The sequence below is a fragment of the Oncorhynchus kisutch genome, unplaced genomic scaffold (assembly GCF_002021735.2).
Source record: "Oncorhynchus kisutch isolate 150728-3 unplaced genomic scaffold, Okis_V2 Okis04b-Okis11a_hom, whole genome shotgun sequence".
In the NCBI taxonomy this organism is placed as follows: Eukaryota; Metazoa; Chordata; class Actinopteri; order Salmoniformes; family Salmonidae; genus Oncorhynchus; species Oncorhynchus kisutch.
The window spans coordinates 9695660-9722390 of NW_022261981.1; the positions used below are offsets into that span (position 1 = coordinate 9695660).

General features: G+C 44.9%; 1 protein-coding gene across 1 annotated transcript in view; it reads left to right on the plus strand.

Moving 5' to 3' along the window:
- The window catches only part of LOC109880844 (inactive carboxypeptidase-like protein X2), a 115323-nt gene that overhangs the window by 13743 nt on the left and 74849 nt on the right, over positions 1–26731 (plus strand). Inside the window, exon 3 of the mRNA XM_031813205.1 lies at positions 13820–13929. Within this exon, the coding sequence (XP_031669065.1) occupies positions 13820–13929 (110 nt within the window). The remainder of the gene's footprint in view (positions 1–13819; positions 13930–26731) is intronic.

Here is a 26731-nt window from a genome sequence, read left to right on the forward strand (position 1 = left end):
TAAAGTTTGGCTGTAGACAATTTATGGCCTATATTTTTGACAGTTTTAATAATGGCTAAAGTTTGACTGTAGACAATTTATGGCCTATATTTTTGACAGTTTTAATAATGGCTAAAGTTTGACTGTAGACAATTTATGGCCTGTTTTTGACAGTTTTAATCATGGCTAAAGTTTGGCTGTAGACAATTTATGGCCTGTATTTTTGACAGTTTTAATCCTGGCTAAAGTTTGAAAACTCATTTTTTTTGTGTGTGTTATTTTCCTAAAGGAGAAACCAAATGGCAAAACATTCACAGATAATCAAATGAATGTGTTGGAAGAGTTTTTTTCTCCCAGGTATTGTTCTGTGTCCATAACTCATGGAGATAATACTGGAGGAGGAACCAAGGAAACAATAGGTATTGTTCTGTGTCCATAACTCATGGAGATAATACTGGAGGAGGAACCAAGGAAACAACAGGTATTGTTCTGTGTCCATAACTCATGGAGATAATACTGGAGGAGGAACCAAGGAAACAACAGGTATTGTTCTGTGTCCATAACTCATGGAGATAATACTGGAGGAGGAACCAAGGAAACAACAGGTATTGTTCTGTGTCCATAACTCATGGAGATAATACTGGAGGAGGAACCAAGGAAACAACAGGTATTGTTCTGTGTCCATAACTCATGGAGATAATACTGGAGGAGGAACCAAGGAAACAACAGGTATTGTTCTGTGTCCATAACTCATGGAGATAATACTGGAGGATGAACCAAGGAAACAACAGGTATTGTTCTGTGTCCATAACTCATGGAGATAATACTGGAGGAGGAACCAAGGAAACAACAGGTATTGTTCTGTGTCCATAACTCATGGAGATAATACTGGAGGAGGAACCAAGGAAACAACAGGTATTGTTCTGTGTCCCATAACTCATGGAGATAATACTGGAGGATGAACCAAGGAAACAACAGGTATTGTTCTGTGTCCATAACTCATGGAGATAATACTGGAGGAGGAACCAAGGAAACAACAGGTATTGTTCTGTGTCCATAACTCATGGAGATAATACTGGAGGATGAACCAAGGAAACAACAGGTATTGTTCTGTGTCCATAACTCATGGAGATAATACTGGAGGAGGAACCAAGGAAACAACAGGTATTGTTCTGTGTCCATAACTCATGGAGATAATACTGGAGGAGGAACCAAGGAAACAACAGGTATTGTTCTGTGTCCATAACTCATGGAGATAATACTGGAAGAAGAACCAAGGAAACAACAGGTATTGTTCTGTGTCCATAACTCATGGAGATATACTGGAGGAAGAACCAAAGAAACAACAGGAATTGTTCTGTGTCCATAACTCATGGAGATAATACTGGAGGAGGAACCAAGGAAACAACAGGAATTACATGACATTCCCTACTACACTGCGGCAGGGATTTATTTGTGTTGAATTGTTTGATCATTTCTTTAGCCTTTAGAATGCTCAGCAGCGATAGCGCTATGATTTAGATTTTTTTTCCCAATCCAGATGTTTCCCAAAGAGTTGATATCTGTAGTAAAACCACAAGAAGAGCAGCCTGGAATAATTTGGTGGGACCAATGTCAAGCACAATTGAATTCCAAGTCTTTATTGATGCTTTATAAACATACCTTTGATGTGCAGCTGTCTGTCTGGCAATGCATGCTGGGAGTAGAGTGATCCAGCAGAGTGTGGTGTGTGTGTGTGTGTGTGTGTGTGTGCCCGTGCGCATTCATGTGTGAGTACTAGTGCGCATGTGTCTGTCATTGTGCTTTGGTCAAAAGTAGTGCACTGCTACTTCTCTCTCTGCTTGTTTTACCTGTTAACCTTGGTTGATAAGTCTGCTGTGAGAGGCTGTGAGGGCTCAGGCTGACCCTGATACGTTCTGATGCCGCGCTTTGGAGTCACGCTAATAAATCACGTGTCTGTTGGCAGTCTGGGAACAGCTCTCAGTGTTTTCCTCAGCTGGCAGAGGTTACAACAACTCATTTACTTACTTATTCCACCCTGTTCTAAAAGTTTCCACAGAAACGCAGATGTCTCAGAGACGTTGTTGCCCACTGCATCGCAGTGCTTGAGGCGTCACTACAGCCCCTGGTTTGATCTCAGGCTGTGTCACAGCCAGCCGTGACTGGAAGACCCATGAGGCGGCGCACAATTGGCCCAGGTTAGGGGAGGGTTTGGCCGGCCGGGATTTCCTTGTCCCAACGTGCTCTGGCGCCTGCAAGCTGACATCGGTTGTCAGTTGGATGGTGTTTCCTCCGACACATTGGTGCGCCTGGCTTCCGGGTTAATCGAGCAACGTGTCAAGAAGCAGTGCGGCTGCTTGGCAGGGTCGTGTTTCGGAGGACGTTTGGCTTTCGACCTTCGCCTCTCCCGAGTCCGTACGGGAGGTGCAGCGATGAGACAAGACTGTAACTACCAATTGGATATCAGGACATTGGTGTGAAAAAAGGAAAATAATAATAATAATATGATGTTGTCAGATCAGATCTCACCTAGCCTGGTCTCAGATCAGATCTCACCTAGCCTGGTCTCAGATCTGATCTCCACTAGCCTGGTCTCAGATCTGATCTCACCTAGCCTGGTCTCAGATCTGATCTCACCTAGCCTGGTCTCAGATCTGATCTCACCTAGCCTGGTCTCAGATCTGATCTCACCTAGCCAAGGTCTCAGATCAGATCTCACCTAGCCTGGTCTCAGATCAGATCTCACCTAGCCTGGTCTCAGATCTGATCTCACCTAGCCTGGTCTCAGATCTGATCTCACCTAGCCTGGTCTCAGATCTGATCTCACCTAGCCTGGTCTCAGATCTGATCTCACCTAGCCAAGGTCTCAGATCAGATCTCACCTAGCCTGGTCTCAGATCAGATCTCACCTAGCCTGGTCTCAGATCTGATCTCACCTAGCCTGGTCTCAGATCTGATCTCACCTAGCCTGGTCCCAGATCTGATCTCACCTAGCCAAGGTCTCAGATCTGATCTCACCTAGCCAAGGTCTCAGATCAGATCTCACCTAGCCTGGTCCCAGTTACATTTGTGCTTTTACCTTCTCCATCCTCATTGTCATGCCAACATGTATTGCATGACAATTCCATAAGGAGTTGCCAAGAGAGCTATAACAGACTGGCACCAAGAATGAGAAAGAGCCTGACCAGACTTGAATCCAATGTTGTGTTTAGCCCCTGCCTACTGCGGTGATGTAGCGTCATGTGCTCTAGCTAGCTAATCAACAACCATAATAAACTATTTGCTTATTTGCACAAAGACACTTAATGACTTCCCAGCAAACCAAAATTGGTTCTGTGAAAGTTCTCAGAACATTCATTAGGTCTCACGGCAAATGTTCTCATACCACAAAAAAACTGTCCAGGCGGGCTGGTGATTATACAATGTTTGTTTAAAACTTCCGCCTGATGTTGGAAGAACATTCCTAGAACATATTTAATCTGTTCTTTAAAGGTTCTCAGAATGGTTCATTTAGTTGTGGCGACAGTCTGGTTAGAATGTTGTGGCGACAGTCTGGTTTGAATGTTGTGGCGACAGTCTGGTTAGAATGTTGTGGGAACAGTCTGGTTAAAATGTTGTGGGAACAGTCTGGTTTGAATGTTGTGGGAACAGTCTGGTTAAAATGTTGTGGGAACAGTCTGGTTTGAATGTTGTGGGAACAGTCTGGTTAAAATGTTGTGGGAACAGTCTGGTTTGAATGTTGTGGGAACAGTCTGGTTAAAATGTTGTGGGAACAGTCTGGTTAGAATGTTGTGGGAACAGTCTGGTTAGAATGTTGTGGGAACAGTCTGGTTAGAATGTTGTGGGAACAGTCTGGTTAGAATGTTGTGGGAACAGTCTAGTTATAATGTTGTTGGAACAGTCTGGTTAGAATGTTGTGGGAACAGTCTGGTGATAATGTTGTGGGAACAGTCTAGTTAGGATGTTGTGGGAACAGTCTGGTTAGAATGTTGTGCGAACAGTCTGGTTACGATGTTGTGGGACAGTCTGGTTTGAATGTTGTGGAAACAGTCTGGTTAGAATGCTGTGGGGACAGTCTGGTTTGAATGTTGTGGGAACAGTCTGGTGAGAATTTTGTGGGGACATCACAAACTATATGTTCCCAAACACAAAAACTGTCCAGTTGGGAAGATGGATTCAACAATGTTTATTTTAGGGTGCAAAAAACATTCAGACGATGCTGCAAGAACGTCCCTAGAACACATTTTGTCTGTACTTTAAAGGTTCCCAGAATGTTTCATTAGGTTGTGGGAACATTGTGAGGGATATTACAATATATAGTTTCCCGAAACACTTAAACTGTCCTATTGTGTTGACACTCAGATCATGTTTGTTTCAGGGTACACAAAACGTTCCTTTGATGTTCCATTAATGTTGACAGAACAGTCGTTGAGTTATTTAAACGGTTCCTCGAACATTTAATTAGGTTGTGGAAACAGTGTGGATACATTACAAGAAATAAGTTCACAAAACACAAAATATACTCAGTCATACAATATTTAAGTTACGGTTGTAAAGGACATTCCTATAATATTGCAAGAATGTTGGCAGAACACCCGAATCGTTCCCAGAACATTTTATTATATATTTTTTTTTTTGGGGGGGGGGAGTTGTCTGGGATGTTGCAAGAATATTCTTGTGATATTCACATAGATTACACAGAACATTCCCACAATGTTCCACAATGTTCCAAATAAGTATGTTTTTTTTATGATGTTCATAACATATCTGTTTCATATTTTAACATAATATTCCATTGATGTTCACGCAATATACATTTTTACCTTGTCTTGGAGGTCCTCCAAATATTTAAAGAACATATTGATAATGTTAATCGAGGTGAAGTGAATGCGCTTCGTGACTTTGGATTTGTTTACAAAACGTAGCTACAAAAGTAGCTATTTGGACATAAATGATGGACATTATCGAACAAAACAAACATTTATTGTGGAACCGGGATTTCCTGGGAGTGCATTCTGATGAAGATCATCAAAGGTAAGTGAATATTTATAATGTTATTTCTGACTTCTGTTGACTGCACAATATGGCGGATATCTGTTTGGCTGGTTTGGGCTCTGAGCGCCGTACTCAGATTATTGCATGGTTTGCTTTTTCCGTAAAGCTTTTTTGAAGTCTGACACAGCGGTTGCATTAAGGAGAAGTGGATCTAAAATTCCATATATAACACTTGTATCAACGTTTATTATGAGTATTTCTGGAAATTGTTGTATTTCTGCAAAATCCCCGGATGTTTTTGGAACTACTGAACATAACGTGGCAATGCATACTGAGGTTTTTTGTATATAAATATGCACTTTATCGAACACAACATACATGTATTGTGTAACATGAAGTCCTATGAGTGTCATCTGATGAAGATCATCAAAGGTTAGTGATTCATTTTATCTCTATTTCTGCTTTTTGTCACTCCTGTCTTTGGCTGGAAAAATGGCTGTGTTTTTCTGTGACTTGGTGGTGACCTAACATAATCGTTTGTGGTGCTTTTGCTGTAAAGCCTTTTTGAAATCGGACACTGTGGTGGGATTAACAACAAGATTACCTTTAAAATGGTATAAGATACTTGTATGTTTGAGGAATTTTATGAGATTTCTGTTGCTTGAATTTGGCGCCCTGCACTTGTCACTGGTTGTTGTCATATCGATCCCGTTAGCGGGATCTCAGCCATAAGAAGTTTTTGGATGACCCGAAACAAATTCACATAGAAATGTAGTTACACATCTGTCATTCTCATTGAAAGTGAGTCTAAATAGCGGTAGATCTGTTCTATGCGTGCTATGTCTACGCTTCCCATGCATAAGTTTGGTTTTTGCGTCTTTTAAGTTCAGTTTTGTACACCAGCTTCAAAACAACTGAAAATAAAATAATTGTGGTTTTATTGAAAGGATATTTCACCGCGGTTTAGATGCTTCTCGACACCACGTGTCAAACTCATTCCACGGAGGGCCGAAAATACTGGTAACTGGATTTATTCACCATCCCTTCACTCATTCTCTTGATAGGCTGCGTACTTCTGGGCCCATATTTACAAGGTATCCAAGACACAAGACTGGGGACCTCGTCAAGCATCTCAACGGAGGGATTACATTGGGTGCGTTTTTGTTGTTGTTGTTGTTATTTACACAATGTCATTTTTTTTAGTTAGTCTAAATTTTGTAATTCTGACTGGATTTATACATCTGTACAAGATAAATACACCCTCTCTTATTCGTAGATTATGTCTAATCCTCAAAAGGACCAGGGCCCATAGGGAAGATGTAGGGTACATATGACCAGGGCCCATTGGGAAGATGTAGGTACATATGACCAGGGCCCATTGGGAACATGTAGGGTACATATGACCAGGGCCCATTGGGAAGATGTAGGGTACATATGACCAGGGACCATTGGGAAGATGTAGGTACATATGACCAGGGCCCATTGGGAAGATGTGGGGTACATATGACCAGGGCCCATTGGGAAGATGTAGGGTACATATGAACAGGGCCCATTGGGAAGATGTGGGGTACATATGACCAGGGCCCATTGGGAAGATGCAGGGTACATATGACCAGGGCCCATTGGGAAGATGTAGGGTGCATATGGCCAGGGCCCATTGGGAAGATGTAGGGTACATATAACCAGGGCCCATTGGGAAGATGTGGGGTACATATGACCAGGGCCCATTGGGAAGATGTAGGGTACATATGACCAGGGCCTATTGGGAAGATGTAGGGTACATATGACCAGGGCCCATTGGGAAGATGTGGGGTACATATGACCAGGGCCCATTGGGAAGATGTAGGGTACATATGAACAGGGCCCATTGGGAAGATGTGGGGTACATATGACCAGGGCCCATTGGGAAGATGTGGGGTACATATGACCAGGGCCCATTGGGAAGATGTAGGATACATATGACCAGGGCGCATTGGGAAGATGTGGGGTACATATGACCAGGGCCCATTGGGAAGATGTAGGGTACATATGACCAGGGCCCATTGCGAAGATGTAGGGTACATATGAACAGGGCCCATTGGGAAGATGTGGGGTACATATGACCATGGCCCATTGGGAAGATGTAGGGTACATATGACCAGGGCCCATTGGGAAGATGTGGGGTACATATGACCAGGGCCCATTGGGAAGATGTAGGATACATATGACCAGGGCGCATTGGGAAGATGTGGGGTACATATGACCAGGGCCCATTGGGAAGATGTAGGGTACATATGACCAGGGCCCATTGCGAAGATGTAGGGTACATATGACCAGGGCCCATTGCGAAGATGTAGGGTACTTTGACCAAGGCCCATAGGGAAGATGTAGGGTACTTTGACCAGGGCCCATAGGGAATATGTAGGGTACTTTGACCAGGGCCCATAGGGAATATGTAGGGTACTTTGACCAGGGCCCATGGGGAAGATGTAGGGTACTTTGACCAAGGCCCATAGGGAAGATGTAGGGTACTTTGACGAGGGCCCATTGGGAATAAGTAGGGTACTTCTGACCAGGGCCCATAGGGAAGATGTAGGGTACTTTGACCAAGGCCCATAGGGAAGATGTAGGGTACTTTGACCAGGGCCCATTGGGAAGATTCAGAGAATAGGATGCCATTTCATGCTCGACAGGATGGCATGTACTCTGTTTTTCCTGGTAGCTTGTGCTCTGTGTATGTTCCAAACGGCACCCTATTCCCTATATAGTGCACTACGTTTGACCAGAGCCCTATTCCATATATAGTGCACTACATTTGACCAGAGCCCCCCTCATAGGGAATAGGTCTTGTGCACTATATAGAGAAGAGTGTGGCGTTTGGAATGCATGCTCTCACTCTCTCTCTGTCTCTCTCTCTCTCTCTCTGTCTCTCTCTCTCTCTCTCTCTCTCTCTCTCTCTCTCTCTCTCTCTCTCTCTCTGTCTCTCTCTCTCTCTCTCTCTCTCTCTCTCTCTCTGTCTCTCTCTCTCTCTCTCTCTCTCTCTCTGTTTTTAGTGGACGTTAAGCCTGCTGTGAGAGCTCAGGTTGACCCTAATGAGTTCTGATGCCGCGCTGAACAAACACCGCCGGGTCTAGGCACTGTGTTGTATTGGCGTGTCCCAAATGGCACCTTGTATGGGCGTGTCCCAAATACACATACCATTCCATTCCATACAGATACTCATACCATTCCATACAGATATTCATACCATTCCATACAGATACTCATACCATTCCATACAGATACTCATACCATTCCATTCCATACAGATACTCATACCATTCCATACAGATACTCATACCATTCCATACAGATACTCGTACCATTCCATACAGATACTCATACCATTCCATTCCATACAGATATTCATACCATTCCATACAGATACTCATACCATTCCATACAGATACTCATACCATTCCATACAGATATTCATACCATCCCATACAGATACACATTCCATTTCATACAGATACTCATACCATTCCATTCCATACAGATACTCAGAAACTCATACTATCCCATACAGATACCCGTACCATACCATACAGATACTCATACCATTCCATTCCATACAGATACTCATACCATTCCATACAGATACTCATACCATTCCATACAGATACTCATACCATTCCATACAGATATTCATACCATTCCATACAGATACTCATACCATTCCATACAGATACTCATACCATTCCATACAGATACTCATACCATTCCATACAGATACTCATACCATTCCATACAGATACTCATACCATTCCATACAGATACTCATACCATTCCATACAGATACTCGTACCATCCCATACAGATACTCGTACCATCCCATACAGATACTCATACCATTCCATACAGATACTCATACCATTCCATACAGATACTCATACCATTCCATACAGATACTCGTACCATCCCATACAGATACTCATACCATTCCATACAGATACTCATACCATTCCATACAGATACTCATACCATTTTCTGAGGAAGTGAAGAATTCATTATTCAACGCTGATCTGCTTCTAATTCAGCTTGTCATCCTGTTCAAATGTGACAGCCAACTCTGTCTCCACCGACGTAGCAAACATAATAGATTTGGCCATGAGACAGCAGCGTATTGGAAACCATGCGCAGGCCGTGCTGCATGTACAAACAGACGTATGCCCGGGCAAAAATAGCTGCTTTGAAAATCTCCCAGAGCTGTGGTTTAGTTTGGACTGGTCTCTCTCCTCCCAAACATCACGATCATGGGCCCATATCCACAAATCATCTCAGAGTAAGAGAGGTGGTCTAGGATCAGGTCCCCCCCTCACCCCTGTCTATATAATGTTATCTATTGTTATATTAAAAACCCTAAACTGATCTTAGATCAGCACCCCCACCCCTGTTCATATAAGAGTCATTGTTATATAAAAACCCTAAACTGATCTTAGATCAGCACCCCCAACCCCTGTTCATATAAGAGTCATTGTTATGTAAAAACCCTAAACTGATCTTAGATCAGCACCCCCAACCCCTGTTCATATAAGAGTCATTGTTATGTAAAAACCCTAAACTGATCTTAGATCAGCACCCCCAACCCCTGTTCATATAAGAGTCATTGTTATGTAAAAACCCTAAACTGATCTAGGATCAGCACTCCTCTGTTTGAATACCAAGAAGCTGTTAGACCATCTGGTGGCCAGCTTCCCAAATGGACCCCTTTCGCTATTATAGTGCACTACTTGGCCTCTATGGACCTTGGTTAAAAGTAGTGCACTACTTGGCCCCTATGGACCTTGGTTAAAAGTAGTGCACTACTTGGCCCCTATGGACCTTGGTTAAAAGTAGTGCACTACTTGGCCCCTATGGACCTTGGTTAAAAGTAGTGCACTACTTGGCCCCTATGGACCTTGGTTAAAAGTAGTGCACTACTTGGCCCCTATGGACCTTGGTTAAAAGTAGTGCACTACTTGGCCCCTATGGACCTTGGTTAAAAGTAGTGCACTACTTGGCCCCCATGGACCTTGGTTAAAAGTAGTGCCCTACTTGGCCCCTATGGACCTTGGTTAAAAGTAGTGCACTACTTGGCCCCTATGGACCTTGGTTAAAAGTAGTGCACTACTTGGCCCCTATGGACCTTGGTTAAAAGTAGTGCACTACTTGGCCCCTATGGACCTTGGTTAAAAGTAGTGCACTTCATAGGGATTGGGAGGGCCATTTGGGAAGCGAACTTGGTTTTCACTAGAGGAGATCACTCATTTGAACTTTGGGTGTCTCACTGGGTGACGTCACCTCGTTCCAGGACTCTTTAGGAGACGGGTCGGAACAATCACAGATCACACCCGATGGTCCCTAATCTGGTGAGTGAAGCATCTATATCTCTATAAACACAGATGGTCCATAATCTGGTGAGTGAAGCATCTATATCTCTATAAACACCGATGGTCCATAATCTGGTGAGTGAAGCATCTATATCTCTATAAACACAGATGGTCCATAATCTGGTGAGTGAAGCATCTGTATCTCTATAAACAGTGTCTTGGTAGAGCAGTGTCTTGGTAGAGCAGTGTCTTGGTAGAGCAGTGTCTTGGTAGGACAGTAACTTGGTAGGGCAGTGTCTTGGTAGGGCAGTGTCTTGGTAGGGCATTAACTTGGTAGGGCAGTAACTTGGTAGAGCAGTGTCTTGGTAGAATAGTGTCTTGGTAGGGCAGTGTCTTGGTAGAGCAGTGTCTTGGTAGGACAGTAACTTGGTAGGGCAGTGTCTTGGTAGGGCAGTGTCTTGGTAGGGCATTAACTTGGTAGAGCAGTAACTTGGTAGAGCAGTGTCTTGGTAGAGCAGTGTCTTGGTAGGACAGTAACTTGGTAGGGCAGTAACTTGGTAGAGCAGTGTCTTGGTAGAATAGTGTCTTGGTAGGGCAGTGTCTGGTAGAGCAGTGTCTTGGTAGGGCAGTAACTTGGTAGAGCAGTGTCTTGGTAGAGCAGTGTCTTGGTTGGGCAGTGTCTTGGTATGGCAGTAACTTGGTAGAGCAGTGTCTTGGTAGAGCAGTGTCTTGGTAGAGCAGTGTCTTGGAAGGGCAGTGTCTTGGTAGGGCAGTAACTTGGTAGAGCAGTGTCTTGGTAGAGCAGTGTCTTGGTAGGGCAGTGTCTGGTAGAGCAGTAAATTGGTAGGGTAGTAACTTGGTATGGCAGTAACTTGGTAGGGCAGTGACTTGGTAGGGCAGTATCTTGCTAGAGCAATGTCTTTGTAGGGCAGTAACTTGGTAGGGCAGTGTCTGGTAGAGCAGTAAATTGGTAGGGTAGTAACTTGGTAGGGCAGTAACTTGGTAGGGCAGTGTCTTGGTAGGGCAGTGTCTTGGTAGGGCAGTAACTTGGTAGGGCAGTGCCTTGGTAGGTCAGTAACTTGGTAGGGCAGTGTCTTTGTAGGGCAGTAACTTGGTAGAGCAATTTCTTGGTAGGGCAGTAACTTGGTAGAGCAATTTCTTGGTAGGGCAGTAACTTGGTAGGGCAGTGTCTTGGTAGGGCAGTAACTTGGTAGAGCAATTTATTGGTAGGGCAGTAACTTGGTAGAGCAATTTTTTGGTAGGGCAGTAACTTGGTAGGGCAGTAACTTGGTAGGGCGGTGTCTTGGTAGGGCAGTGTCTTGGTAGAGCAGTGTCTTGGTAGAGCAGTCTTGGTAGGGCAGTGTTTTGGTAGAGCAGTGTCTTGGTGGGGCAGTAACTTAGTAGGGCAGTAAGTTGGTAGGGCAGTGTCTTGGTAGGGCAGTAACTTGGTAGGGCAGTGTCTTGGTAGGGCAGTAACTTGGTAGAGCAATGTCTTGGTAGGGCAGTAACTTGGTAAAGCAGTGTCTTGGTAGGGCAGTAACTTGGTAGAGCAGTTTCTTGGTAGGGCAGTGTCTTGGTAGGGCAGTGTCTTGGTAGAGCAGTGTCTTGGTAGGGCAGTGTCTTTGTAGGGCAGTAACTTGGTAGGGCAGTGTCTTGGTAGGGCAGTGTCTTGGTAGGGCAGCTTCTTTTTGGCAAAGCAGTTTAATAAATAGTATATACTGTACACACACACACACACACACACACACACACACACACACACACACACACACACACACACACACACACACACACACACACACACACACACACACACACACACACACACACACACACACACACAGCAGAGAAGAATGTGTGTGTGTGTGTCTATGTGAATAGTCTCTAAGGTGCAGATGAACAGCAGGTCTGAGCCGGTAGACAGCTGGGGTTATCTGTTCAGCATTCTGATGGTCTGCTGGTAGAAGCTGTCTCGGAGCCTGTTGGTCCGAGACCCGACACTCCGATCCCGTTTGCCCGATGGTAACGGAGTGAACAGTTCGTAGCTCGGTAGACTGGAGTCCTTGACGATCTTCCGGGCATTCCTGAGACGCGTGGTGTAAAATGTCCTGTGGGGCAGGGAGCTCACTCCCAGTGATGTACTGGGCCGTCCGCAACACCCTCTTGTGGTTGAGGCCGGTGCAGTTGCCGTACCAGGCGGTGATGCAGCCAGACCAGATGCTCTCAATGGTGCATCTATAGACGTTGTTGAGGATCTGAGGGGCCAAGACACATTTCTTCAGTCGCTGTGATGTGTCCTCTTGAAGCTATTGACCCTCTCCACTGCAGCCACGTCAATGTGGATGGGGGGCCGTGCAACCCCTCCCCCCCATGTTTCCTGCAGTCCACTATCAGCTCCTTGGTCTTGCTGACGTTGAGGGAGAGGTTGTTGTCCCGACAACACACAGGTCTCTGACCTCCTCCCTGTAGGCTGTCTCATTGTCGTCACTGATCAGACCTACCACTGTCGGGTTGTCCACAAACGATGATGGAGTCGTGTTTTGCCACGTAGTCGTGGGTGAACAGTGTGTGTGTGTGTGTGTGTGTGTGTGTGTGTGTGTGTGTGTGTGTGTGTGTGTGTGTGTGTGTGTGTGTGTGTGTGTGTGTATGTGTGTGTGTGTGTGTGTATGTGTGTGTGTGTGTGTGTGTGTGTCTCATTCCAGCATCTTAGCAGTCTCATCTTCTACCTCTTTTTATTGGTCAGCCCTGATAATGGTTCCACAGTACTAACCAATCAGAATGCCCTCCCATTGGACTGGAGACCAGAGTACTAACCAATCAGAATGCCCTCCCATTGGACTGGAGACCAGAGTACTAACCAATCAGAATGATCTCCCATTGGACTGGAGACCAGAGTACTAACCAATCAGAATGATCTCCCATTGGACTGGAGACCAGAGTACTAACCAATCAGAATGCCCTCCCATTGGACTGGAGACCAGAGTACTAACCAATCAGAATGATCTCCCATTGGACTGGAGACCAGAGTACTTACCAATCAGAATGATCTCCCATTGGACTGGAGACCAGAGTACTAACCAATCAGAATGCCCTCCCATTGGACTGGAGACCAGAGTACTAACCAATCAGAATGATCTCCCATTGGACTGGAGACCAGAGTACTAACCAATCAGAATGCCCTCCCATTGGACTGGAGACCAGAGTACTTACCAATCAGAATGCCCTCCCATTGGACTGGAGACCAGAGTACTAACCATGTGGTTTAGTTCCTTCACAGTACTGACCATGTAGTTTAGATCCTTCACAGTACTAACCATGTAGTTTAGATCCTTCACAGTACTAACCATGTGGTTTAGTTCCTTCACAGTACTAACCATGTGGTTTAGTTCCTTCACAGTACTAACCATGTGTTTTAGATCCTTCACAGTACTGACCATGTAGTTTAGATCCTTCACAGTACTGACCATGTAGTTTAGATCCTTCACAGTACTAACCAAGTGGTTTTGTTCCTTCAGAATGTCCTCCAATGGGACTAGAGACCCTGAAGATTGATGACTTTCAGCTCCATGCCTCCACGATGAGACGTTACGGGCTGGGAGCACACAGAGGACGCCTCAACATACAGGTAGGTCAGGAATAGAGACGTGTGTGTCAAGGAGAGAGACATTTGTCAAGAATAGAGGTTCGTTGAACTGTGTGGCTCAGGTGGTAAGAGCATGGAGGTTGGTTTATATTCCCACAGAGATCACATATGGATGTTGACTACCGGTTAAATGTTTTACAACACCTACCTTTTTTAAAACTATTTTCTACACTGTAGAATTACAGTGAAGACATCAAAACTATGAAATCACACATATGGAATCATGTAGTAACCAAAAAAAAGTGTTAAACAAATCAAAATATATTTTATATTTGAGATTCTTCAAAGTAGCCACCCTTTGCCTTGAGGACAGATTTGCACTCTCGTGGCATTCTCTTAACCAGCTTGATGAGGTAGTCACCTGGAATGCATTTCAATTAACAGGTGTGCCTTGTTAAAAGGTCATTTGTGGAATTTCTGGAATGAACAGTTAAAGGTAATGGGTACCAAATGCAGCTTTAGTTTAATAGGATGCTGGTTGACCTACCTTGAGTTAGTTACTATAGTGTGCTGCTTGGTTTGAATGCCTTGGTTCATTGACTTTACCAAAGTGAGCACTGCTTACAGTGAACAGCTGGAAGACCTGAGGAGCAGAAAAGGCCAACTGCATCAAAGAGATCAAGTACGATTTTTAAAAGATGATCATGAACCCTTAGAAAGAAAAGAGCTATGGGGTGACAGGTAACCTAGTGGTTAGAGCGTTGGGCCAATAACCAAAAGGTTGGTGGATCAAATCTCAGAGCTGACAAGGTAAAACAAATCTGTAGTTCTGCCCCTGAACAAGGCAGTTAACCCCGCTGTTCCCCGGTAGGCCATCATTGTAAATAAGAATTTGTTCTTAACTGACTTGTCTTGTTAAATAAAGGATCCAAAAAATACTAAAAGGAGCTTTCTAGAACCTAAAAGGATTCTTCTGCTGTCGCCCCTTAGAATAATCCTGGTTGGTTTCAGTTAATGATCATTATTGATTTCAGAACCAAAAGGCTTCTACCTGGAACCTAACGTTTCTCCTATGGGGACAGTTGAATAATCCTTGTTGGTTCCAGGTAGAAAACTTTTGGGCTCCATGGAGAACACAGAGGGTTCCGAAAGGTTTCTACTTGGAACCTAACGTTTCTCCTATGGGGACAGTTGAATAATCCTTGTTGGTTCCAGGTAGAAAACTTTTGGGCTCCATGGAGAACACAGAGGGTTCCGAAAGGCTTCTACTTGGAACCTAACGTTTCTCCTATGGGGACAGTTGAATAATCCTTGTTGGTTCCAGGTAGAAAACTTTTGGGCTCCATGGAGAACACAGAGGGTTCCGAAAGGCTTCACTTGGAACCTAACGTTTCTCCTATGGGGGCAGTTGAATAATCATTTTGGCAGCCCTTTTTTAAAATAAAGTGTAGTTTATTCATAGATGTCAACAACTCATTTTGGGCAACCCTGTTATTGAAAGATATCAACGTCAATAAAATCAATCATGACTCGACACAGTTCTACATTGGTGGGCGGAGTAGTGCCGGTCGATCCAACTCAATTTCAGTGTGCAATATGGCTGCTATTAAACTGGGGGTCCATTATTATATGACTACCATTAAACTGGGGGTCCATTATTATATGACTACCATTAAACTGGGGGTCCATTATTACCTGACTACCATTACACTGGGGGTCCATTATTATCTGACTACCATTAAACTGGGGGTCCATTATTAAATGACTGCCAGTAAACTGGGGGTCCATTATTATCTGACTATCATTAAACTGGGGGTCCATTATTACCTGACTACCATTAAACTGGGGGTCCATTATTATATGACTACCATTAAACTGGGGGTCCATTATTATCTGACTACCATTAAACTGGGGGTCCATTATTATCTGACTATCATTAAACTGGGGGTCCATTATTACCTGACTACCATTAAACTGGGGGTCCATTATTATATGACTACCATTAAACTGGGGGTCCATTATTATCCGACTACCATTAAACTGGGGTCCATTATTATATGACTACCATTAAACTGGGGGTCCATTATTATATGACTGCCAGTAAACTGGGGGTCCATTATTATCTGACTACCATTAAACTGGGGGTCCATTATTACAGTTGTTATCCCCAAACCTCATAAAGTGGACAGAAAAGTCTAAATGGGATCCTTGAAACATCCCAACTCTGACATCACCCCACTTAATTTGAAAATGTAAACGCTTAAGTAATGGTTAAGGTAAGGGATAGTTTTTAAGGGTAGAGATGTTCACAAGGATTCCAGATAGCACTAACCTAAAGTGAACTGGTATCTGGGAGAAGAGGTATTTCCTGTCAGGATATGAAGAGGAGGAGTGAGGTTCAGTTTCCCTCATCATCATCTGGGTTTTGTATTGTCCTTAGATCAGAAACTGTAGTACACCCATAATGACCCATAATGACTTCCACACACACACTTCCAGACAAACAAACCCTTTGTTATTGTGTGTTTATAGCTGTGTGGTAACATAGTGTGTTGCATTTGGGGATTGTGCAGGATAATGTCTCCAATCTGGAGAAGAGAGAGAGAGACAAAGAGAGAGAGAGAAAGTATGCAATTACAGCAGCAAGATTTATGACCTGTTGCCACAAGAAAATCACAACCAGTGAAGAACAAACACCATTGCAAATACAACCCATATTTATGCTTATTTATTTTCCCTTTTGTACTTTAACTATTTGCATACCTTTACAACACTGTATATAGACATAATATGACATTTGAAATGTACATTATTTTGGAACTTTGGTGAGTGTTTACTGTTACTTTTTATTGTTTAATTACACTTTTGTTTATTATCTATTTCACTTGCTTTGGTAATGTAAACATATGTTTCTCATGCCAATAAAGCCCTTTAAATTGAAATTAAATTGAATTGAGAGAGATTGAAAGAGAGAGAGAGAGGCTTCAATGTTTCAGTAGGTACACCTATAGCTCATTTCTTGGCAGTTGTACTGTAGACTACATTATCACGGACCTCAACCCAGAGTCTCTCAGACTGTTCACAGTCAGTCCCACTGACATTCCTATCAGATCACAGCAAAATCACAGTCTACTTGAACAGAGCGATACTCAGTCATGAGGCATCAAAGCCAAAGGAACTGAATAATATTAAGAAACGGAAGGTAAATAGTGTGGAAGTCTACCAAAAAACAATTAGGCAGCAACAAATGAAATCCCTTCTAAACATAGAGACCCAGAAAACCTGAGTCTACTCCTTCACTATGGTGAATCACTAAAACAATACAGAAATACACAACGGAAAAAGAAGGAACAGCACGTCAGAAATCAGCTCAATGCAATTGAAGAATCCATAGAATCTAAACCACTTCTGGGAAAATTGGAAAACACTAAACAAACAACAACATGAAGAATGATATATCCAAAACAGAGATGTATGGGTAAACCACTTCTCCAATCTATTTACTTTTTGGCTCTACAAAACAGGACAAACAGCAAAAACACATACAGGATCAAATGCAAATCTTAGAATCAACCATTAAATAAACCAGAACCCACTGGATTCTCCAATTACATTGAATGAACTACAGGAGAAAATACGAACCCTCCAACCCAAGAAGGCCTGTGGTGTTGATGGTATCCTAAAGGAAATTATAAAATATACAGACCACAAATTCCAATTGGCTATACTTAAACTCTTTAATATCATCCTCAGCTCTGGCATCTTCCCCAATATTTGGAACCAAGGACTGATCACCCCAATCCACAAAAGTGGAGACAAATTGGACCCCAATAACTACCGTGGGAAATGTGTCAGCAGCAACCTTTGGAAAATCCTCTGCACCATCATTAACAGCAGACTCGTACCATTTCTCAAAACATACAACATTGTACAATCCATGTACACAAACAAGTGAGCGGTTAAAATTGGCTAAAAAACACAAACATTTCTTTCCACAGGGTAGGGGGGTGAGACAGGGATGCAGCTAAAGCCCCACCCTCTTCAACATATGTATCAACAAATAGGAGAGGGCAGTAGAAGCGTCTGCAGCACCCGGTCTCACCCTACTAGAATCAGTCAAATGTCCACTGTTTTAAAAATTCTAAATTTATTTTAAAAAATTAACCAGGTAGGCCAGTTGATAACAAGTTCTCATTTACAACTGCGACCTGGCTAAGATAAAGCAAAGCAGTGCGACACAAACAACAGAGTTACACATGGAATAAAACAAACATACAGTCAATAATATAGTAGAAAACGTCTATATACAGTGTGTGCAAATGAGGTAGGATAATGGAGGTAAGGCAATAAATAGGCCATAGTGGGAAATAATTACAATATAACAATTAAACACTGGAGTGATAGATGTGTAGAAGATGAGTGTGCAAGTAGAGATACTGGGGTGTAAAGGAGCAAAATAAATCAAACAACAGTATGGGGATGAGGTAGTTGGATGGGCTATTTATAGATGGGCTATGGACAGGTGCAGTGATCTGTGAGCTGCTCTGACAGCCTACTGCTTAAAGTTAGTGAGGGAGATATAAGTCTCCAGCTTCAGTGATTTTTTCAGTTTGTTCCAGTCATTGGCAGCAGAGAACTGGAAGGAAAGGCGGCCGAAGGAGGAATTGGCTTTGGGGGTGACCAGTGAAATACAGTTGGGCAAAACAGTATTTAGTCAGCCACCAACTGTGCAAGTTCTCCCACTTAAAAAGATGAGAGAGGCCTGTAATTTTCATCATAGGTACACCTCAACAATGACAGACAAAATGAGAAAGAAAAAAATCTGAAAATCAAATCAAATCAAATTTTATTTGTCGCGAAATGCTTGCGCTTCTAGTTCCGACAATGCAGTAATAACGAACAAGTAATCTAACTAACAATTCCAAAAAAACTACTGTCTTATACACAGTGTAAGGGGATAAAGAATATGTACATAAGGATATATGAATGAGTGATGGTACAGAGCAGCATAGGCAAGATACAGTAGATGATATCGAGTACAGTATAACATATGAGATGAGTATGTAAACAAAGTGGCATAGTTAAAGTGGCTAGTGATACATGTATTACATAAGGATGCAGTCGATGATATAGAGTACAGTATATACGTATGCATATGAGATTAATAATGTAGGGTAAGTAACATTATATAAGGTAGCATTGTTTAAAGTGGCTAGTGATATACTTACATCATTTCCCATCCATTCCCATTATTAAAGTGGCTGGAGTTGAGTCAGTGTCATTGACAGTGTGTTGGCAGCAGCCACTCAATGTTAGTGGTGGCTGTTTAACAGTCTGATGGCCTTGAGATAGAAGCTGTTTTTCAGTCTCTCGGTCCCAGCTTTGATGCACCTGTACTGACCTCGCCTTCTGGATGACAGCGGGGTGAACAGGCAGTGGCTCGGGTGGTTGATGTCCTTGATGATCTTTATGGCCTTCCTGTAGCATCGGGTGGTGTAGATGTCCTGGAGGGCAGGTAGTTTGTCCCCGGTGATGCGTTGTGCAGACCTCACTACCCTCTGGAGAGCCTTACGGTTGAGGGCGGTGCAGTTGCCATACCAGGCGGTGATACAGCCCGCCAGGATGCTATCGATTGTGCATCTGTAGAAGTTTGTGAGTGCTTTTGTTGACAAGCCAAATTTCTTCAGCCTCCTGAGGTTGAAGAGGCGCTGCTGCGCCTTCTTCACGATGCTGTCTGTGTGAGTGGACCAATTCAGTTTGTCTGTGATGTGTATGCCGAGGAACTTAAAACTTGCTACCCTCTCCACTACTGTTCCATCGATGTGGATAGGGGGGTGTTCCCTCTGCTGTTTCCTGAAGTCCACAATCATCTCCTTAGTTTTGTTGACGTTGAGTGTGAGGTTATTTTCCTGACACCACACTCCGAGGGCCCTCACCTCCTCCCTGTAGGCCGTCTCGTCGTTGTTGGTAATCAAGCCTACCACTGTTGTGTCGTCCGCAAACTTGATGATTGAGTTGGAGGCATGCGTGGCCACGCAGTCGTGGGTGAACAGGGAGTACAGGAGAGGGCTCAGAACGCACCCTTGTGGGGCCCCAGTGTTGAGGATCAGCGGGGAGGAGATGTTGTTGCCTACCCTCACCACCTGGGGGCGGCCCGTCAGGAAGTCCAGTACCCAGTTGCACAGGGCGGGGTCGAGACCCAGGGTCTCGAGCTTGATGACGAGCTTGGAGGGTACTATGGTGTTGAATGCCGAGCTGTAGTCGATGAACAGCATTCTCACATAGGTATTCCTCTTGTCCAGATGGGTTAGGGCAGTGTGCAGTGTGGTTGAGATTGCATCGTCTGTGGACCTATTTGGGCGGTAAGCAAATTGGAGTGGGTCTAGGGTGTCAGGTAGGGTGGAGGTGATATGGTCCTTGACTAGTCTCTCAAAGCACTTCATGATGACGGATGTGAGTGCTACGGGGCGGTAGTCGTTTAGCTCAGTTACCTTAGCTTTCTTGGGAACAGGAACAATGGTGGCCCTCTTGAAGCATGTGGGAACAGCAGACTGGTATAGGGATTGATTGAATATGTCCGTAAACACACCGGCCAGCTGGTCTGCACATGCTCTGAGGGCGCGGCTGGGGATGCCGTCTGGGCCTGCAGCCTTGCGAGGGTTAACACGTTTAAATGTCACATTGTAGGATTTTTTATGTATTTATTTGCAAATGATGGTCAAAATCCAGAAAAGAGCTGTTAAATTCTACAACCACCTAAAAGGAAGCGATTCACAAACCTTCCATAACAAAGCCATCACCTACAGAGAGATTAACCTGGAGAAGAGTCCCCTAAGCAAGCTGGTCCTGGGGCTCTGTTCACAAACACAAACAGACCCCACAGAGCCCCAGGACAGAAACACAATTAGACCAAACCAAATCATGAGAAAACAAAAAGATAATTACTTGACACATTGAAAAGAATTAACAAAAAAACTGAGCAAACTGGAATTCTATTTGCCCCTAAACAGAGAGTTCACAGTGGCAGAATACCTGACCACTGTGACTGACCCAAACTTAAGGTAAGCTTTGACTATGTACAGACTCAGTGAGCACAGCCTTGCTATTGAGAAAGGCCGCTGAAGGCAGACATGGCTCTCAAGAGAAGACAGGCTATGTGCACACTGCCCACAAAATGAGGTGGAAACTGAGCTGCACTTCCTAACCTCCTGCCAAATTTTTTTATTCATTTTTTATTTCACCTTTATTTAACCAGGTAGGCTAGTTGAGAACAAGTTCTCATTTGCAACTGCGACCTGGCCAAGATAAAGCATAGCAGTGTGAGCAGACAACAAAGAGTTACACATGGAGTAAACAATTAACAAGTCAATAACACAGTAGAAACCAAAGGGGGAGTCTATATACATTGTGTGCAAAAGGCATGAGGAGGTAGGCAAATAATTACTATTTTGCAGATTAACACTGGAGTGATAAATGATCAGATGGTCATGTACAGGTAGAGATATTGGTGTGCAGAAGAGCAGAAAAGTAAATAAATAAAAACAGTATGGGGATGAGGTAGGTGAAAAAGGGTGGGCTATTTACCAATAGACTATGTACAGCTGCAGCGATCGGTTAGCTGCTCAGATAGCTGATGTTTGAAGTTGGTGAGGGAGATAAAAGTCTCCAACTTCAGCGATTTTTGCAATTCGTTCCAGTCACAGGCAGCAGAGTACTGGAACGAAAGGCGGCCAAATGAGGTGTTGGCTTTAGGGATGATCAGTGAGATACACCTGCTGGAGCGCGTGCTACGGATGGGTGTTGCCATCGTGACCAGTGAGCTGAGATAAGGCGGAGCTTTACCTAGCATGGACTTGTAGATGACCTGGAGCCAGTGGGTCTGGCGACGAATATGTAGCGAGGGCCAGCCGACTAGAGCATACAAGTCGCAGTGGTGGGTGGTATAAGGTGCTTTAGTGACGAAACGGATGGCACTGTGATAGACTGCATCCAGTTTGCTGAGTAGAGTGTTGGAAGCCATTTTGTAGATGACATCGCCGAAGTCGAGGATCGGTAGGATAGTCAGTTTTACTAGGGTAAGCTTGGCGGCGTGAGTGAAGGAGGCTTTGTTGCGGAATAGAAAGCCGACTCTTGATTTGATTTTCGATTGGAGATGTTTGATATGAGTCTGGAAGGAGAGTTTGCAGTCTAGCCAGACACCTAGGTACTTATAGACGTCCACATATTCTAGGTCGGAACCATCCAGGGTGGTGATGCTAGTCGGGCATGCGGGTGCAGGCAGCAACCGGTTGAAAAGCATGCATTTGGTTTTACTAGCGTTTAAGAGCAGTTGGAGGCCACGGAAGGAGTGTTGTATGGCATTGAAGCTTGTTTGGAGGTTAGATAGCACAGTGTCCAAAGACGGGCCGAAGGTATATAGAATGGTGTCGTCTGCATAGAGGTGGATCAGGGAATCGCCCGCAGCAAGAGCAACATCATTGATATACACAGAGAAAAGAGTCGGCCCGAGAATTGAACCCTGTGGCACCCCCATAGAGACTGCCAGAGGACCAGACAGCATGCCCTCCGATTTGACGCACTGAACTCTGTCTGCAAAGTAATTGGTGAACCAGGCAAGGCAGTCATCCGAAAAACCGAGGCTCCTGAGTCTGCCGATAAGAATATGGTGATTGACAGAGTCGAAAGCCTTGGCAAGGTCGATGAAGACGGCTGCACAGTACTGTCTTTTATCGATGGCGGTTATGATATCGTTGAGTACCTTGAGTGTGGCTGAGGTGCACCCATGACCGGCTCGGAAACCAGATTGCACAGCGGAGAAGGTGCGGTGGGATTCGAGATGGTCAGTGACCTGTTTGTTGACTTGGCTTTCGAAGACCTTAGATAGGCAGGGCAGGATGGATATAGGTCTGTAACAGTTTGGGTCCAGGGTGTCTCCCCCTTTGAAGAGGGGGATGACTGCGGCAGCTTTCCAATCCTTGGGGATCTCAGACGATATGAAAGAGAGGTTGAACAGGCTGGTAATAGGGGTTGCGACAATGGTGGCAGATAGTTTCAGAAATAGAGGGTCCAGATTGTCAAGCCCAGCTGATTTGTACGGGTCCAGGTTTTGCAGCTCTTTCAGAACATCTGCTATCTGGATTTGGTTAAAGGAGAACCTGGAGAGGCTTGGGCGAGGAGCTGCAGGGGGGGCGGAGCTGTTGGCCGAGGTTGAAGTAGCCAGGCGGAAGGCATGGCCAGCCGTTGAGAAATGCTTATTGTAGTTTTCGATAATCATGGATTTATCAGTGGTGACCGTGTTACCTAGCCTCAGTGCAGTGGGCAGCTGGGAGGAGGTGCTCTTGTTCTCCATGGACTTCACGGTGTCCCAGAACTTTTTGGAGTTGGAGCTACAGGATGCAAACTTCTGCCTGAAGAAGCTGGCCTTAGCTTTCCTGACTGACTGCGTGTATTGGTTCCGGACTTTCCTGAACAGTTGCATATCACGGGGACTATTCGATGCTATTGCAGTCCGCCACAGGATGTTTTTGTGCTGGTCGAGGGCAGTCAGGTCTGGGGTGAACCAAGGGCTGTATCTGTTCTTAGTTCTGCATTTTTTGAACGGAGCATGCTTATCTAAAATGGTGAGGAAGTTACTTTTAAAGAATGACCAGGCATCCTCAACTGACGGGATGAGGTCAATGTCCTTCCAGGATACCCGGGCCAGGTCGATTAGAAAGGCCTGCTCACAGAAGTGTTTTAGGGAGCGTTTGACAGTGATGAGGGGTGGTCGTTTGACTGCGGCTCCGTAGCGGATGCAGGCAATGAGGCAGTGATCGCTGAGATCCTGGTTGAAGACAGCGGAGGTGTATTTGGAGGGCCAGTTGGTCAGGATGACGTCTATGAGGGTGCCCTTGTTTACAGAGTTAGGGTTGTACCTGGTGGGTTCCTTGATGATTTGTGTGAGATTGAGGGCATCTAGCTTAGATTGTAGGACTGGCGAGTTGTTAAGCATATCCCAGTTTAGGTCACCTAACAGAACAAACTCTGAAGCTAGATGGGGGGCGATCAATTCACAAATGGTGTCCAGGGCACAGCTGGGAGCTGAGGGGGGTCGGTAGCAGGCGGCAACCGTGAGAGACTTATTTCTGGAGAGAGTAATTTTCAAAATTAGTAGTTCGAACTGTTTGGGTATGAACCTGGAAAGTATGACATTACTTTGCAGGCTATCTCTGCAGTAAACTGCAACTCCGCCCCCTTTGGCAGTTCTATCTTGACGGAAGATGTTATAGTTGGGTATGGAAATCTCTGAATTTTTGGTGGCCTTCCTGAGCCAGGATTCAGACACAGCAAGGACATCAGGGTTAGCAGAGTGTGCTAAAGCAGTGAGTAAAACAAACTTAGGGAGGAGGCTTCTGATGTTGACATGCATGAAACCAAGGCTTTTTCGATCACAGAAGTCAACAAATGAGGGTGCCTGGGGACATGCAGGGCCTGGGTTTACCTCCACATCACCCGCGGAACAAATCAAAATCAAATCAAATGTATTTATTTATATAGCCCTTCGTACATCAGCTGATATCTCAAAGTGCTGTACAGAAACCCAGCCTAAAACCCCAAACAGCAAGCAATGCAGGTGTAGAAGCACGGTGGCTAGGAAAAACTCCCTAGAAAGGCCAAAACCTAGGAAGAAACCTAGAGAGGAACTAGGCTATGTGGGGTGGCCAGTCCTCTTCTGGCTGTGCCGGGTGGAGATTATAACAGAACATGGCCAAGATGTTAAAATGTTCATAAATGACCAGCATGGTCGAATAATAATAAGGCAGAACAGTTGAAACTAGAGCAGCAGCACAGTCAGGTGGAAGTTGAAACTGGAGCAGCAGCATGGCCAGGTAGACTGGGGACAGCAAGGAGTCATCATGTCAGGTAGTCCTGGGGCATGGTCCTAGGGCTCAGGTCCTCAGAGAGAGAGAAAGAAAGAGAGAAAGAGAGAATTAGAGAGAGCACACTTAAATTCACACAGGACACCGAATAGGACAGGAGAAGTACTCCAGATATAACAAACTGACCCTAGCCCCTCGACACATAAACTACTGCAGCATAAATACTGGAGGGTGAGACAGGAGGGGTCAGGAGATACTGTGGCCCCATCCGAGGACACCCCCGGACAGGGCCAAACAGGAAGGATATAACCCCACCCACTTTGCCAAAGCACAGCCCCCACACCACTAGAGGGATATCTTCAACCACCAACTTACCATCCTGAGACAAGGCTGAGTATAGCCCACAAAGATCTCCGCCACGGCACAACCCAAGGGGGGAGGGGGGGGGGGCGGTTGACCATATTAGAGAAACATATATTTCCTACGAAGATTTCTTTTTTTTAAATAATCAAATTTTGATAAACCACAGTGTGCATAAACACATGTTTCCCATGCCAATAAAGCCCCTGTATTTTGGTGTTCGTTTTTTGTGGAATTGAAAAAAAATAGGTTTACAATTTAGACGTCTGAAAATGAAAGCAACTTCTGACAACGAAAACTGGGGTTATAGTGATATTATGTCTGATCTCACAATCAATGTAAAGTATGTATAGAGGTGTAATCTAGAACCAATCTGTTGGTTTATAATCTGAGTGTATCCTGCTAGTGACACACTTTTTAAATTATGCAACAGAACATGACAACAACAGTAATTAATGAGTCAGTCTAGACAGAGCAGGTGAGTGCAGGTAGACCTAGACAGAGCATGTGAGTGCAGGTAGACCAAGACAGAGCAGGTAGACATAGATAGAGCAGGTAGACATAGACAGAGCATGTGAGTGCAGGTAGACCAAGACAGAGCAGGTAGACATAGACAGAACAGCTGAGTACAGGTAGACCTAGACAGAGCAGGTAGACCTAGACAGAACAGGTGAGTACAGGTAGACCTAGACAGAGCAGGTGAGTACAGTCCCAACACCCTGGTGGGGAGGAGGAAGGGCATCATTACAGTCCCAACACCCTGGTGAGGAGGAGGAAGGGCATCATTACAGTCCCAACACCCTGGTGGGGAGGAAGGGCATCATTACAGTCCCAACACCCTGGTGGGGAGGAAGGGCATCATTACAGTCCCAACACCCTGGTGGGGAGGAGGAAGGGCATCATTACAGTCCCAACACCCTGGTGAGGTGGAGGAAGGGCATCATTACAGTCCCAACACCCTGGTGGGGAGGAGGAAGGGCATCATTACAGTCCCAACACCCTGGTGGGGAGGAAGGGCATCATTACAGTCCCAACACCCTGGTGGGGAGGAAGGGCATCATTACAGTCCCTACACCCTGGTGGGGAGGAAGGGCATCATTACAGTCCCAACACCCTGGTGGGGAGGAAGGGCATCATTACAGTCCCAACACCCTGGTGAGGAGGAAGGGCATCATTACAGTCCCAACACCCTGGTGGGGAGGAAGGGCATCATTACAGTCCCAACACCCTGGTGGGGAGGAAGGGCATCATTACAGTCCCAACACCCTGGTGGGGAGGAAGGGCATCATTACAGTCCCAACACCCTGGTGGGGAGGAAGGGCATCATTACAGTCCCAACACCCTGGTGAGGAGGAAGGGCATCATTACAGTCCCAACACCCTGGTGGGGAGGGGCATCATTACAGTCCCAACACCCTGGTGGGGAGGAGGAAGGGCATCATTACAGTCCCAACACCCTGGTGGGGAGGAGGAAGGGCATCAGTACAGTCCCAACACCCTGGTGGGGAGGAAGGGCATCATTACAGTCCCAACACCCTGGTGTGGAGGAAGGGCATCATTACAGTCCCAACACCCTGGTGGGGAGGAAGGGCATCATTACAGTCCCAACACCCTGGTGGGGAGGAA